This window comes from Monodon monoceros, unplaced genomic scaffold (assembly GCF_005190385.1).
Source record: "Monodon monoceros isolate NGI ecotype Baffin Bay Population unplaced genomic scaffold, NGI_Narwhal_1 Super_Scaffold_3, whole genome shotgun sequence".
Taxonomy (NCBI): domain Eukaryota; kingdom Metazoa; phylum Chordata; class Mammalia; order Artiodactyla; family Monodontidae; genus Monodon; species Monodon monoceros.
In genome coordinates, this window is record NW_021703780.1 from 23,912,730 (window position 1) to 23,928,951 (window position 16,222).

The 16,222-nt window shown below is 46.5% G+C and overlaps 1 protein-coding gene across 1 annotated transcript; it reads right to left on the minus strand.

Moving 5' to 3' along the window:
* Nucleotides 1–11,299: 11,299 nt before the first annotated feature.
* On the minus strand, nt 11,300–14,751 carry LOC114907534 (MHC class I polypeptide-related sequence B-like; the record flags this gene model as incomplete). Its single annotated transcript, XM_029243268.1, has 3 exons — nt 11,300–12,713; nt 13,928–14,192; nt 14,442–14,751. Coding segments are annotated over 3 exons (699 nt in total), but the record flags the coding sequence as incomplete, so codon positions are not given.
* Nucleotides 14,752–16,222: the final 1,471 nt, after the last annotated feature.

Consider the following 16,222-nt stretch of genomic DNA (forward strand, 5'->3'; position numbering starts at 1 on the left):
TGTAGACTGATTAGATAAGCTCTGGACTCTCAGGTATAGATGTCTGAAATGGAAGGTTCCTCTTCACAGGAACATTGTGAAGATTAAAGGAGATTCTATCTAAAGTTCCTGGCAAAGAGTACATAGGCTACAAGGAAGCAAGCTACTTCCCCCCTCCATCCCAACCTCTGCCCCCCAAACCCTTAATGCTTCCTGTGGCCACACTGATCTCTCTTTCCTGAAGTCATACGAGTCACAAAATGTTGGCTTGCAGATATGTAGGATCTTATCTCATTATCCTGTGGTTGTGGTGTGTTTGTTTTACTCTCTTCTCTTAGACAAAGTGTGGAGGTGCCAGACCGCAGGGGTTTTGAGCTCTTTCTGTCCCTCTTCTCTCTGGCCTAGTTTGGGTGCTTGTCAGGTGTCTCACGTCATCAGTCATGAATCTGTCCTGAAAAGGCTGTTTGTGCAGCCTCCTTACTCTCTCTGGGGCTTCAGCCCCACGCAGATGGTATTTGGTAGATTGAAACAGGGTGTGGGAGGGGTCCGAAGAGCAGGAGCTCTTAATGAGCTCAGGAGAGAATTGTTTGATTAGATTATTCATATCTTTATAGGGATAACAGGGCAGAATATTTGACTTTCAGACTGTTAAAACTCGAAGTGGTCCCTACCTTCAAAGAGTCTACAGTTGAAGGAAGGTAGACAAATGTTTTAAAAGATACACAATAATACCAAGTCACCTTCTGAAGAAGCTAAAGAAGACACAAAAATGGAGAATTCCATTGTATTTGTATTGAATTAACCAGCCCCCTACTGATGGATTTTTTGTTGTTTCCAGTTTTTACAGTGCTGTGGTAGATGTCTTCATACATCTTGCCTTCAATTATCTTATTTTTATTATTAATATTAACAATTTTGGGGAATTCCCTGGCAGTCCAGTGGTTAGGACTCCTCGTGTCCACCGCCAGGGGCCGGGTTTGATCCCTGGTGAGGGAAGTAAGATCCCGCATACCATGCAAAGGAAACAAAACAAAAACATTAACATTTTTTTTGTTAGAAACATTTTTAAATTGAGGTATGATGTACATAATAGTGAAATGAATAGAACTTTAGTGAATCAATCAATGAAATTTAACAAAGACATGCAGCCATGTCACCCACACCCCTATCAAAATATAGAATGTTCCCTTCACCCTAGAACGTTCCCTTTACTCCCTTTCGTTTAGTCCCCCTTCCCCAACCAAAAGCATCCACTGATCTGGTGACTATCACCACAGATTAGTTTTGCCCGTTTTAAAACTTGATACAAATGCACTCACAGAGTATGGTCTTCTCTGTGTCTGGCTTTTTGCCTTTGGCATAATATCTATGTGATCCATCCATGTTGTTGTATGTATCAGTAGTTCTTCATTTTAATTGCTGAGCAGTATTCCATTGAAGATTGGGCCACAGTTTTTGGCTATTTGAGGGTATTCTCAGTTTTTGGCTACAACAAGTAAAGCAACTACTAACATTCTTGTACATGGTTTCTATAGACACATATCTTGATTTCTCTTTTTTTAAAAAAAAATTATTTATTTAATTTATTTTTTTTGGCTGCATTGGGTCTTCGTTGCTGTGCGCAGGCTTTCTCTAGTTGCGGCGAGCGGGGGCTACTCTTTGTTGAGGTACACAGGCTTCTCATTGCAGTGGCTTCTCTTGTTGCGGAGCACAGGCTCTAGGTGCACAGGCTTCAGTAGCTGTGGCACGTGGGTTCAGTAGTTGTGGCTTGTGGGCTCTAGAGCACAGGCTCAGTAGTTGTGGCGCACGGGCTTAGTTGCTCCGTGGCATACGGGATCTTCCTGGACCAGGGCTTGAGCCCGTGTCCCCTGCATTGGCAGGCGGATTCTTAACCACTGCGCCGCCAGGGAAGCCCTATCTTGATTTCTCTTGAGTAAATACCAAGGAATGTACATGCTGGTCATAGATTTCTTGATGTTTTACTTTATTTGAAGATCCAAAACTAATTTCCAAAATAATCATTTTATATTCCTATAGGCAATGGATAAGAGTTCGGGTTGTTCCACATCCTTGCCAACATTTATGGTTATTAATCTTTTTACTGTTAGCTTTTCTGATGGGTGTCGTGGTTTCTAACTGTGGTTTCAAAGCTTTGACTTTGTATTTTCCCGATTGATGCTGAGAACTTTTTCATATATGTGTTGTCCATTCATGTATCTTCCCTTTGTAAAGTGCCTATTTAAGTCTTTTACTCAGTTTTGTTGTTGTTTGTCTTTTTATTATCAAGTCATAGCAGTTGTTTATATACTCTGGATACAAATCCTTTGTCGGATACATGTATTGCAAACATTCTAACAAAGGAGTTTCTTTTTAAAAGAAAAAAAAATTCTTCTGGAAAGCAAAATCTACTGATTTTTCACACATTATTGAGAATAATGGCCCAGATTGTGAGGTTCTAGCCCACAGGAACTTCACATTATTGTCTTTGTATTCAGAAAGTAGGCCAAAGTACTTAATTTCTCTGAGGGACCCAGGAGCTTTTGGAGAATTCATTCTTCAGGTTGTGAAAGCTATTTCAGAAGATCCCTCTGAAGATTTTGGAAAGAGCTACATAAATGCTAATTCGCTTTCCCTAAACTTTGGATCCAAAGAATGCTCAGAATCCAGCCCCGCCACCCAGTCCGCCCCCGCCCCCCACCCCCACCCCCCCACCAAGAGTTTGACACCCAAGACCTATTTGTGCCTGTGGTCCTTCCTTCATCCTTCTTTCTTGGTTCTATTCACTTCCTTCTGGCTTCTGCTCACACTCCTCAAGGAAGTCTCTTCTGGTCAAGGTCACTAACATAGTACTGTTAATCCTAATGGAGATGTCTCTGTCCTCATCTTTCTTTACCTCTCAGCAGCTTTCCCCATACTTGACAACTCTTTCTTTTTATTTATTTTGCTCAGTTCTTTTGGATTTACTTCACAAAGCTTCTACAAAGTAGTTCTAGTTGGAAGAAAAGAATAGAGAATTATAAGAAAGCTTTATGGAGGCACCATGCAGGTTTGTCGATTTGTAACTTTTTAATATCATTTGCTATATGTGGTATACATAGTAAACAGTAGAAACATGCAGACAGTCTTCATTTTGCGTGGTTTTGATAGGCGTGTGTTTCAATTAACATTTTCCTGGCCAGGATGGCTTGGTGTGTGTGTGTGTGTGTGTGTGTGTGTGTGTGTGTGTGTGTGTCTTGAATTTGGTGCATGCTTTTCTTACTAAGGATTTTTAAAATCCTCTTGTTAGGTATATTTTAAGACTGTATAAATTGTTTCTTGCTAAATGTATCATTCTGTAGCACACTTTTTCATTTAACATTGTATATGAGATGAATCCACGTTTATACAAATAGTTCATTTGTTTTCATTGCTGGATAGTAGCCATGGTACGAATATGCTACAATTTCTCTCTCTTTTTCCTCTTCATTGACTTTTAGTTTGTTTTTATCACAGACATGGCTGCCTGCAGTGAACATTTTTGGGTATCTCTCCTTGGTCCCTTGTGTGTCCCGCTAGGATATGTTTGTAGGAGTGGAATTATTGCACTTCTTTACTACGAGATGCCAAATTGTTCTCCGAAGTGATTGTATTAATATATATATATGCTCTGCCCACCCACCCCCCATGCGCCCTGCGACACCTAGTTCTAGTTTTCTTCTTACCACCCCAGCTGCTCCTTCTCAATCTCCTTTGCCGCCTCCTTTTGCTGTAAATTTTGACATGTTTAAGAGCTTTAACTGGACTGCTTATTCTGTTCTTACTGCTTTCCTAATCGCTCTAGTTTCACCCAGTCACAGGATTTTAAATATCATCTATACACAGATGGCTCCCAAATATGTATCTCTACATATTTTCATAGTTTAAAAAATAATCGTGCCAAAATTGGTACTCAAATATATTGCAGATCGGATTGTAAATTGGTAATGTTTTTATGAAGGACAATATGGCAATCTCTGTGCAAATTTTTATTTTTTAATTAATTTTTTTTGATTAATTTATTTATTTGGCTGCATTGGGTCTTCGATGCTGTGCAGGGGACATATATACACTATTATGTATAAAATAACTAATAAGAACATGCTGTATAAAAAAATAAATAAAATAAAATTCAAACATTCAAAAAAAAGAAAAGCATTGCATATCTATACAATAAAGTACCATAAGAATTAAAAAAAAAAAAAGGGACTTCCCTGGGGGTCCAGTGGTTAAGACTCTGAGCTCCCACTGTAGGGGGCAGGAATTTGATCCCTGGTCAGGGAACTAAGATCCCACATCCTCATGGTGAGGTTAAAAAAAAAAAAAAAAAAAAGGACATAGGAAGATTTTTTTTTTTTTTTTTAATGAATTAATACTTGGCTGCGGTGGCTTCTCTTGTTGTGGAGCACAGGCTCTAGGCACGCGGGCTTCAGTAGTTGTGGCGTGAGGGCTCAGTAGTTGTGGCTCGCAGCCTCTAGAGAGCAGGCTCAGTAGTTGTGGCCCACGGCCTTAGTTGCTCCGCGGCATGTGGGATCATCCCGGACCAGGAATCGAACTCATCTCCCCTGCAGTTGCAGGCAGATTTGCACCACCACTGCACCACCAGGGAAGTCCCTGCATTTACTTTCTTTACATATCTTTCAATCATCAAAAGGTAAAATAAGGGCATGATTAGTTAACAAATGCAAGTTGTTTGGTCAAGAAACCGACTGTTTTATTATTGTTTTTTTGGCCGCGTCGCATGGCTTGCAGGATCTTAGTTCCCTGACCAGGGATCGAAACTGGGCCCACAGCAGTGAAAGCGCCAAGTCTTAACCACTGGACCGCCAGGGAATTCCCATTTTAAAATTTTATTTTATTATTATTATTATTACTGACCAAATCTTGATTTAAGCAGGGAAGCCCAATCTACAGGGCATTTTTTTTGGTGGTTGGACACGACACTTGTAGTTTCAGCAATCTCAGGACGCCCTCTAGTGTCCATGTGGGCTCAATGTCTCAATAATTAGAAGAAAATCACTTTGGAGTTTCACCTAGGACATCTGATTGAAGCCATTTACCAACACTTCAGGGCTCTCATTATTGGCCCATTCTGTTATCCTTCAAGTTTGCCCATGCCTGTCAGACTATGTCACCCTATCTTTGGATCAGAAAGTGTGATCAGAGCCCCTCTGTCACATCATAGGCCCAAACAGCCAAGGTATGGTGGAGGAAGGCCTGGAGGTCAACGTGCTGAGGGGTGAGGAAGGCCCTGAGGGTGTAGGAGCCAGTCTGGGGGGCTGCAGCAGCCCCAGGTGCTGAGCATAGAGCACTGCCTCTGGATCACCCTCTCTGACCTCCACGTCTGGTCCCTACCTGTCTGTCTGCCATTCCTGTGACCCCAAGGCAATCAAACACTGGATCACCGCGGTGGGAGTGGGGTTCCAGGGTCAGTCAGGTGAGGTCTGGTTTATCCGATATGGTCTCTCATAGACATAGGGAATTGAAACAGGAAACTACAAGCCAAGAATGGCTGGGAGATTTTCCAAATCCTTTAGTTGGAACACAGAGCTCACTGAGGTTTGCTTTTGGAATCTTCTCATCTGTCTTCTTCTCCTCTCACCAGGCATTTCCTTCCCCTCTCCAAAGACCATCTAGTAGAACATTACCTTTCAGGACTGCTTTCCAGATCAGCCAAGCCCAAATCTCCAGATAACTTGTGTCTTGGATCCACACGCTCAACGGCAACCCTGAGGGTAAGTTCAGTGAAATTTAGATTATCCAGTTGGGATCAGTCACTTGGGGGTGTGTGTGGGGGGAGCACTTGTTGGTCTTAACATTAGGGAAGTTATCTATACATCTGTAAATAGAAGCCTGCTTGATGTGGGAAGAAGGGAGGGAAAATATCGTTTTAGTATGTGTAGGAGTCCTCAGGAAAAAAACTACAGACAGCTCCAGAAATGCTAGGACCCACACTCAGTAACAGAGTGACCCACTCATCTGTCACCCAGGTGGTGCCCAGGTGGGCTTCCCAGGAGGTCCAGTGTCATTTAAGTTTCAAGGCCAACATTTTTTGGAGAATCCAGGCCACACATCAGTACATCGGGGACTCAGATTCTCAAGCTGTGAAAATGAAAGAATTCATGCTACTTTCTCAGGTGTGGTGAGATTAAAATTACGTAACTATCAGTAATCTATAATTGATGGTATTCTTAGTGTTGCCTTTATTGCTCAGCCAACTCCCAAACCCAAGAATGGATCAAGGATTGTGGAGGAAGAGTTCATTTCTTCCCTCTGAAGGACCATCAGTAGGGATTTCTGCCCTGTGGAGTCCAAAGGAGAGATGTTGCTTCAAGCTGAGTTGGGAAAGGAGACTTGGATTTTTTCATTAAAATTTCGTTTTGCACGTTTTAATACTTCATAATAAGTACTTTATCCTATTAAAAAAGTAAAGTTTGCTCAGTCACAGACAACATATAAAAATGTATAGAAGCAGTCACAGACAACATATAAAAATGTATAGGGCTTCCCTGGTGGCGCAGTGGTTGAGGGTCCGCCTGCCGATGCAGGGGACGCGGGTTCATACCCCAGTCCGGGAAGATCCCACATGCCACGGAGCGGCTAGGCCCGTGAGCCATGGCCGCTGAGCCTGCGCGTCCGGAGCCTGTGCTCTGCAACAGGAGAGGCTGCAGCGATGAGAGGTCTGCGTACCGCAAAAAAAAAAAAAATGTATAGAAGCAGAAAGATGGGAAACCATCTGGTGTCTCCACTGGGAGGATCATGGTGAGCCCTTTGACAGGCCCTTAGTTCCCACCAGCTGTTTCCCATGTATTCATGTGTCTGTCCATACAGGATTGCATAGCTGTAGTTAGCTGTAGTCATACATTATGAATTACTTTGAATCTTGTTTTTGAAAACATTATTATTATCAGTAAGCAACTTTATATATGATATTACAAACTCTCCTTAAACACTGCTTTTACCAGCTGTATACTATCTCCAAAAAAAAAAAAAAGGATATACCTGCTCTTCTGTATCATTTTTTACCATTATAAATAAAATCTGATTAATATTCTTTTTATTTTAGGCCACGCTGTGAGGCTTGTAAGGTCTTAGTTCCCTGACTAGGGATCGTACTCAGGCCACAGCAGTGAAAGCACCTAGTCTTTATTTATTTATTTATGGCTGCGTTGGGTCTTTGTTGCTGAGCGCGGGCTTTCTCTAGTTGTGGCAAGCAGGGGCTACTCTTTGTTGCAGTGCGCAGGCTTCTTGTTGTGGTGGCTTCTCTTGTTGCGGAGCACGGGCTCTGGCGCAAGGGCTTCAGTAGTTGTGGCTCATGGGCTCTAGAGCTCAGGCTCAGTAGTTGTGGTGCACAGGCTTAGCTGCTCCATGGCATGTGGGATCTTCCCGGACCAGGGATAGAACCCATGTCCCCTGAATTGGCAGGCAGATTCTTAACCACTGCGCCACCAAAGAAGTCCCTGATTCATATTCTTATGCTTAGGGAGTTCCCTAGTGGTCTGGTGGTTAGGATTTGGAGCTCTCACTGCAGAGGCCCAGGTTCAATCCCTGGTCAGGGAACCGTGATCCTGCAAGCCACCTGGCATGGCCAAAAATTAAAAAAAATAAAATTCTTACACCTAAATATCCTTCTATATTTTATTTTAAAATCATAGATTTGTTGAATAGAAATTACTGGGTCAAATGGTATGAAGATTTTTTTTTTTTTTTTTTTTTTTTGCGGTACGCGGGCCTCTCACTATTGTGGCCTCCCGCTGCGGAGCACAGGCTCCGGACCCACAGGCTCAGCGGCCATGGCCCATGGGCCCAGCCGCTCCGCGGGATGTGGAATCTTCCCGGACCGGGGCATGAACCTGTGTCCCCTGCATCGGCAGGCGGACTCTCAACCACTGCACCACCAGGGAAGCCCGGTATGAACATTTTTAAGGCTTGTCATACATGTTTTCAAATTGCTTTTCAAAACCACTATGCCAGCTTATATTCAACCCATATTTACTGAGCCCCTACTATGTACTGGGACTGTTCTACATGCTAGAGATACAAGTGGTGACAAGTAGACAAGGTTCCTGCTTTAAAGGACATATATTTCAGTGATACAGATGACAAAAGCAATTATTCTGCTATCAGTGATAATTGCCCTGGAGAAAAATATGGCTGGGCTAGAAGATTGGTGGTGGCAATGGCAGGGCAAATATCTCAGAGAGTTTGTTGGACATGATGTTTCTGAGGACTTGACCTTGGGACACTGGACCTGAATGGAGGAGGGAGCACCCATGTGAGTCTCTGGGGAGGAGGTACACTTGGGGAGTCACAGCAGGGACAGGAGCCCTGGGACAGAACTGGGCAGTGTCAGAGGCCCATGTGAGTAGATGAGTGAGCCGGGCTGCCAGTGGTGGGCTGAGGCCAGGGTGGCCAGAGGGTCCCTGTCATGAGGGGCTTGTAGTCAGTGGTGAGGGACTGGGATTTCATTCTGCCTACGAAAGGAAGACACTGCAGTGTTCTGTGGGATGTGGTGGTGAGCATGTAGTCTGACTCACAGTTTAAAAATTCATGTCATCTGTTACGTGGGTAACAGACAGCAGGGCATGAGAGCCAGCAGGGAGCCCACCTGGAAGGCTAGCCTGTTTACTATTGTGGGGAGGACAGTTCTAGGATGGAAGCAGTAGAGCTGTGAGAAGTGACTGGATTTAATGTTGATACATTTTAAAGATGGCGTGAGCAGTAAGTCAATGAAGAACCACACATTTATTTACTTATCTTAATTCCACACTTGATTCCACGTGGCTTACGGCAACAAACTCAGTGTAATATACACGAATTATTTAAAAAGCAATATAAAAATATAAATTTTAAATGTTGAGACTGGGTTCAAGTTAGAACATTACTAGGCAAGCTGGAATATCTGAAACATTTGTTGAAATGGAGAGTTTACTGTTTACCTAGCCATGGATTTCACTGGCTCAAAATCTCTTATGATTATTGCCTAAAAGAGCCACGGGTTGGGGCCATAGCTCAGGGTCAGTCCCTTGTTTCCTGCTTCCGGTTCTGTACTTAGAGTAAAGCAGATTAATTCCAAGATGTTCAAAGATTAAATCAACATCTACAAAGTCATTGAGTAAATGTAAGAACCTCAGGATTTCAAGGAGATTTTACAGTTTTTCTCAGAAATGACCTCACTGTGTGCTGCTGAAGAGATCGTGTCCTTTCTGGGGGCCCCAAGATGTAGGGGCTATTGAGCTATAGCCCTAAATAGAGTTGTTCTTTCTACCTAACGGGTCCCACAAAGCCTTACAGCCAACTTCAGTGATGTCATCTGAACTAGGATTTTGGTTTTCTGAAGTTGGTTCTATTTGAGCATTTGTGTGGGCTTAAAAGTGTGACAAAGGTTTCCTTGCAATGATATTTCTTTGAGGGAATTTGACATCCACCCTCAGTGGCTCTGACTTCCCTGACCAGTCCCTGGAGGGAATGGACTGTCCTGCACCGCTTTTCAGTATCCCTTTGTGTAGGAGTGACCTGTAGACTTGGAGTCACAGGGTCACCCCATCTCACCTTCCTCCCGAATGCAGAGTGCTTTAAGCCTTTTTTTTGGGGGGGGGTGTTTGCAGTCTGCTGATCTGATGAGTGCCATTGTCCCATATCCAGAAATAAAGGCACACGTGACCGTAACACCAAAGTCTTGAATGTAGTGCCAAGGTGGGAAGGTTTCCTAAATTTTGACTCTCCATTTACACCAGTGGTTCCCAACTTGGGTACCCGAGATTTACACAGAGAGAGAGCTGGAGGGGGTGGTATGGGATGTCTAGAGGCGGAGCCACAGGTGCCCTTCAGGGTTTCTCTCAGTGGTCTTTGCCTCTCTTTTTTCCTGCGGTTCAGAGGAGTTTGTACTCCAGAAGTCTTTTGAAAAGGGTGAGAGATATTCAGGGATGGCTCTGGGGAGGGAAAAGGATGAGGAGTAGAGACAAAGCCGAGTGCAGCTGGACGAGAGGCGGGGCCTGGCAGGAGAGGGGGCTGGCCTGAGGGCAGCAGGTCTGGAGCCCAGCAGTTCACTGTGTGGAGTCCTAAAGCAAGTGAGGAATGGGGAGAGTGCAGACCTTATACTGGCCAGAGAAATCAGAATTTGACTTAGTTTTGTTCTTGTGTTTCATCAGGTTCCTTCCTTCCTTCCTCCCTCCCTCCCTCCTCCCTTCCTTCCTTCCTTCCTTCCTTCCTTCCTCCCTTCCTCCCTTCCTCCCTTCCTCCCATTTTTGGCCGCACCGCGCTTCTTGCAGGATCTTACTTCCCCCACCGGGATTGAACCCAGGCCCTCGGCAGTGAGAGGTTGTAGTCCTAACCACTGGACCGCCAGGGAATTCTCAGTTTCTCTGCGTCCTCTCCTTGAGCCACTGCAAACCCGCGAGCCAGAGCGAGCATCGCCCACATGGGCTGGATGCTCTGACCGAGACACTGCCATTGACCAGCATTCTTGAAACTTTACATCAGAAAGTCAGTGTCAAAAAAAAAAAAAAAAAAAAAAAAAAAAGAAAGTCAGTGTCTTGTTCCTCAGACTCGCTCTGAAAGCCTTTATCTTTTCTCAAGGACAAATCGAGGCTCAAGGAATAAGGTTTGCCCCGACCTTTTCTCAGCTGGAGGACGCTATGGCACCGCGGGTTTGGAACGTGGGTTGAGGATAAATGTGACGGGATCCCTTGTGTCCCCACTGATTTGCGCTTCTTTTTATTAGAGTCCGAGCCTCTCATAAATGTTTGTTTATATTCCGTGTACTCCACTAAAAACATCCCTTTGCAAAGCACTTTGAAAGATTCAGGGCTACGAAAATGTGAAGGATTATCCCAAAATACAGTTTCTGGTGTTGGATTTTAGTTAACATTTTGGTGTTTAAAAATCTGCAACTTATTGACTTTGGGGCTTAGTGTCATGATATTTTTAAGTGGAAATATTCACTCCCTGACCCCCTACACAATATAAATCCCAATTTACACTAAAAGAAGATTCCAACATTTCAGATAAATTTTAAGCCATGAATTATCTCACTCCTTGGAGATACCACTGTCAGAACTTCTGTGAGCAATCTTCCAGGGTTTCATCTATTTAAAATATATATTTTGGGGACTTCCCTGGTGGTCCAGTGGGTAAGACTCCGAACTCCCAATGCAGGAGGCCCGAGTTCCAACCCTGGTCAGGGAACCAGATTCAACATGTCACAACTAAGAGTTCGCATGCTGCAACTAAGACCTGGTGCAACCAAGTAAATAAAAATAAATTTTAAAATAAATAAGATATATATTTTGTAAGTGGTGTTAGTGGCATTATAATTCAGTACGTTCTCTAGCTTTTACAGAAGCTTAAAAGTGTGTTGGGCACATCTTTTCATAGCAATACATTAAAATCTATCTTACTCCTTATATTGGCTGCATGGAACTATGTCGCAAGGCTTTTCTTTGGGGACAGTGGAAATGTTCTACATCTTTACTGTGGTAATGGTGACATGGGCACGTAAATTGCCAAAACTCAAGCCAGCTGTGCATTTCAAATAGATGCATTAAATTGTATATAAAGTATGCCCCTTCAAAGTTGATTTTTAAAATATTATCCTTTTTGGAATTTGTACTTTGGTTAGGTAAGCAAAATAAACAAAACACCTTGTTCTTGCTGCTAAGAGCTACACCCTGCACATCTGGAGGTGAAGAGTCCTGCTGTGTGCAACTTACTCTCCAGCAGTTCGGCAGTAACAGTAATAGCCGTCTATTTATGCATTCAGAGAGAGATCAAACAGCTATAGCAAACCTTGAATAAATGACAGAACTAGATAAAGAATAAAAATAAACGTTAGAAATCATAAAATTACATCGTTAAAAGTTTATTTCCCCGTAACTTTTTTCTCCCTTTTTCTTCTCTTTTCCTTTCTTCAACCCTTTCCCCCTTCCCTTCCTCCCTGCTTTCTCCACTCTCTCCTTTAGGGCTTATCCCCTGCATATTCAAACACACGAACACACGTGACTCACCTCGGACAGGTCTGGTACCGACGCCCAAGTCGATGCTCACCCGGGCGTTTTGTAAACGATGAAGCGTTGCCCAGCTCCACTGTTATCGTATCATTTCAGGCAGTCACCCCAGTCTTTGAAGGAAGTCACACTGAGTCTAAAGTAGTTTCCTCCCTGAACGTGGCAGAACCTCGGTGGTTTTTTGTTTTTGTTTTCTGGATCTCTGCTTTTCATTCGGGCAGGAAGGACCGGATTCAAAGGCCAGTTCCGCAGCGGGCGCTTTCCTTCCCGGGGGCGACGCGAGGCTGTAGGAAGTGTACTTAGAACGTAGAATCTAAGGGTGGGCCCCGCAGCGGGGTGGGCTGGAAGAAGCAGCTCCGAACTCAGGATCAATCCAGGGGCGGTTTAAAATAAGTCGAATTCCAGATCTCTCGTCAGACCTACCGACTCGGAATTTCCGCGGACCCAGGCAGGTCTGCATTTTCGCAGCCTGCAGATGTGGTTGCCAAGCAGTGTGAGGACCAGAAGCCTGAATGCAGCTCACTCCTGTCCCAACCTGCCCATAAGAGCCTTTATTCTGCTTTTATATCCACGAACAACTTCTATTTCCTTTAAACCAGAGTTAGGGGTTGGTTGATCTTCTGAGGGTGCAGTGGGGCCGCGCCTTGGGTTATGGAAGCATCCGCGCTGGCTGCTTTCGGTTTCCTTTCGGGACCCAGCAGCGGTGCGAGAGGTCTGCGCAGAGAAAGATGCCAGTGTGCCGGTGAGCCCAGGGGTACAAAAGGGAGAGTGGAGGGAGAACAGGTAGTTTATAGGGCAGAGCAGGGGAGGCTGGAGGCAGCGTGGAGTGGAGGGAAAATACTTTGTACAAGAGACTAGCTGCGACGCTTGATGAGGGAGGGGCAGCCACGCCCAAATCCGGGAGAGCACCCCAAATCTGGAGTCGTACCTCTCACGAAGAGTAGTTGGCTTTATCTCTCATTGCAGTCATCTCTAAATGCTGTGAGACAAACCTAACATATTAGTATTAGTATTAAAAGTCTTTTTGGGGGGAGAGGGGTTGCGACTCGAATGAGAGTTTGCTGGAGCTGCCACACCTAGCAAGTCTTCGAAAGACGATGGTCTTGGAGGAAAGGGCTTGTCCAGGAGAGCTGGGTTCCATCTGCCTCTATACTTTCACTACCCTTGTGACCTTTCGCAATGAAAAGAAGCTCTCTGAGATGGGACAGGACCCAATCCCTGACCTGCCAAATAAATTATGATGGTCAAAGTAATTAATTAATAAAAATGATGTGAAATCTAAGAAATTGTTAAAACTTCCTGAGGCATGACATTTCCATCCACAGGAAAAGTATTGGAAAAGGATCTTAGTGGAATGGTTACTAATGTGAGGCAGAGTACAACTTTAAAAAAAGCATTTGCAGGGAGACAAAGATGAAATGAACACAGTTCCTGATCCTAAAGTGGCTCATTTTCTAATGTGGGGAGTATAAAATGGTCAGATGGGGTTCAAGGCAGGGCACACTTGGTTCCATCAGGGAAGTTTCAACCAGGGCTAGACCAATGATTCTAAAACTTGCCTACATATTTGGAATCGCTGAGGGGGCTTTAAAAGATATGAAGCCCTAGGTTCAACCCAAGGGATACTGATTCAGTTGGTTTTGGCCATGGCCTAGACATATGGATAGTAAAAACTCCCCAGGTGGTTCTGTAAGCAATCAGGTTTAAGGACCATGGCGTAGGTATTCCAAAGACCAAGAGATGTGGGTTGGGGATAAGGCACAGCTTTCAGTAGAAGGAGGCTTTCAGGATGGCATTAAATTGCAGGACACCACGCCAGCAGAGCATATATGTACCCAGAGGACAGGGAGGGTCTCCGTGTGCAGAGTCACGGCGGGGAGGCTCTAGGGGTCTGGGGGAGAGGAAGGGCCCTGGCCCAGGAGCAGTACCTGTTCTCTCCCTGAAGCCTGTCCAGGATTCCAGGTAGCCCCGCAGTCTTCCACAAAGCTCTCCCTGCACATGGGCCTGGTAATACTTGCTTTGAAAGCCATCTGTGTCCCAGGACTTCTCCATTTCCATGGCCAAGTTCTGAGCCAAGGACTGGGGCGCTGTAGTGGGTCTCTGGGTGACAGGAGAGGAGGAGCTCCCCATCATAGTAGCGAAACCTGAAGCCCCAGGCATGGTTGTCTTCTCGGATTTCACAGCCCAGATCTCCTGGAGGGAATTCACACCTGCAACCCACCCCACCAGCAGTGACTCCTCCAGTCCCTGCTGTCCCTCTGTCCTCACACCCAAGTGAGAAACTCCAGCCAGAGGGCACCCTCCCTGCTCCCCTCCATGTCTTCCCAGGGCTGCTGAGTCATGGCCACCCCCCTGCTGAACTCACAGACCCCTATCCTCTGGCCCCTGCCCCCAAATCCAGTGAAAGGCCTCACAGCACTCTTGGACTCTCCCCACTCTCACCTCCTTTCTCCTCCTGCAGGGCCAGGATTTCTGCTAGAAGCTCTCTGAGGTCCTTCCACGTCTCTGTCAAGTCCTTGGACTCTGTGTCCCACGTCTCAGCTCCCAGCTCTTCTGCCCACAGCCCCCGGGGTTCTACCCTGCCTGTCTCACAGTCATAGCGCAGGAGGGCCTGGCCATCCAAGTGTCCCCCAGCGAAAAAGCTGGACTGCACAGATCCATCCCGGGTCAGCGCCGCGAGGTTGTAATGAAGACTGTGATCCTGGGGAAGGGGGAGCCGCAGATGAAAGAGCTTTCCGGAAACAAGCGCACATCAGATGTTTAGCAGACAAGCTCTGCTGTCCTGACCCGCTCCAGGACTGAGGGTGCAGGGCACGCACATGCACAAGGGGCCACAGTGAGGGCTTTTCCAACGCAGGGGAAGAAGAAGAAGAGAAGGGAAGCAGAGGGGAACGCAGGAGTGCAGGGAGGGGTGGAGATGGGCAAACACGCAGGACAAGTGCCAGGACAGGAGGCACCGGCTCCCTAAGGGTCCAGGCAGGAGGCCAAGGGGAGAGGCTGGCCTGCAGGGGGCAAGGGAGAGGCAGGAAGACCAGGGTGAGGGGAGGTGGAGTCAGAGGGGAGGGAGGGGCAGTGTCAGGCCCAGGATCAGAGGCATCCCTGGTCAGAGGCGGGTCAGGTGAGATGGAGAGCGAGGGCTGCTGCCCGTGGGGCAGGCTCATCATGGACAAGGTGGGCTCAAGGGAGGGTGAGGCATGAGGCGGAGGGGCCTGAGGGGCTGGGCTGTGGCCCTAAGGGAGTGGAAGGTGGGCCAGTACCCCTGGTGGAGGTGAAGCAGTGGGTCTGGGCCCAGAGTGCAAGAGGCATGGGGAGGCCCCAGGTGGGGAGGTGGCTGGACCTGCCAGTGTCCCCTGGGAGAGGTGGGTGTTGGGGGCCTGAGTCAGTGCCATGTGCCCAAGGGTCATGGAGAATTAGAAGGAGTGGTGGCAAGAGAAAATAGAACTGGAAAGCCAAGGTGCACATTGGGAGGGACCTGCATGGTGGGAGTGGTTGGGGGCAGGTCACACCTCCACAGAGGGTGTGGGTCAGGCAGGCAGCACAGAAGGGCAGGGCTAGGGGAAGACCCCCTGTAGGGAAAGGCCAACTGACCAAGTGGCATCAACAAGGATTTTGGATACATGGTTGAGGTAGTGAGAGCCCACTGGGGTCAGTGAACCCAAGAGAGGGTGATGAAGGCCAAGGAGGTGGGCAGTTGGACCAAGGGTAGTATTCCTACTGGGGAGGGAGGAAGGGCAAGGGGCTGCAGAGGAGACAGTGGTGAGGGTGGATTGGGGGGCAGGGGATGAGCATGCCTCAGGGGTGACTCTGGGGGACCTTGGGTTAGGGTGAAGACAGGAGAGGAGGGGTGCTCTGGTTGAGGGAGGGTGAGGATGGCGTGGTGATTCCTGGGAGGAAGCTTGTGATTGATGAGAACGTGGTGATGGCCCCAGGCACTCAGGCAAGGAGTGGAAGCTAGGCAACGTGCCATGGGGGTAGGTGCAGAGGAACCAGGGCAAGTGGAGTCCAGCACCTGAGGCCTGGAGAGTGGAGGTCTCAAGAGGGTGAGGTTTAGGATGCAGGAGTGGGGAAGGGGCAGTGCTGGGGGAAAGGCCCACACTGAACGAGGGCCAAGAGCAGGTGCCTGCACTGGGGCAGAGGTAGGAGGATGGGTGCCAAGACCAGGGGACATGTCCTCCCACAGGGGCTGTGCACTGTGCTCAAGGCCCAGTTATCATTAGCAGCAG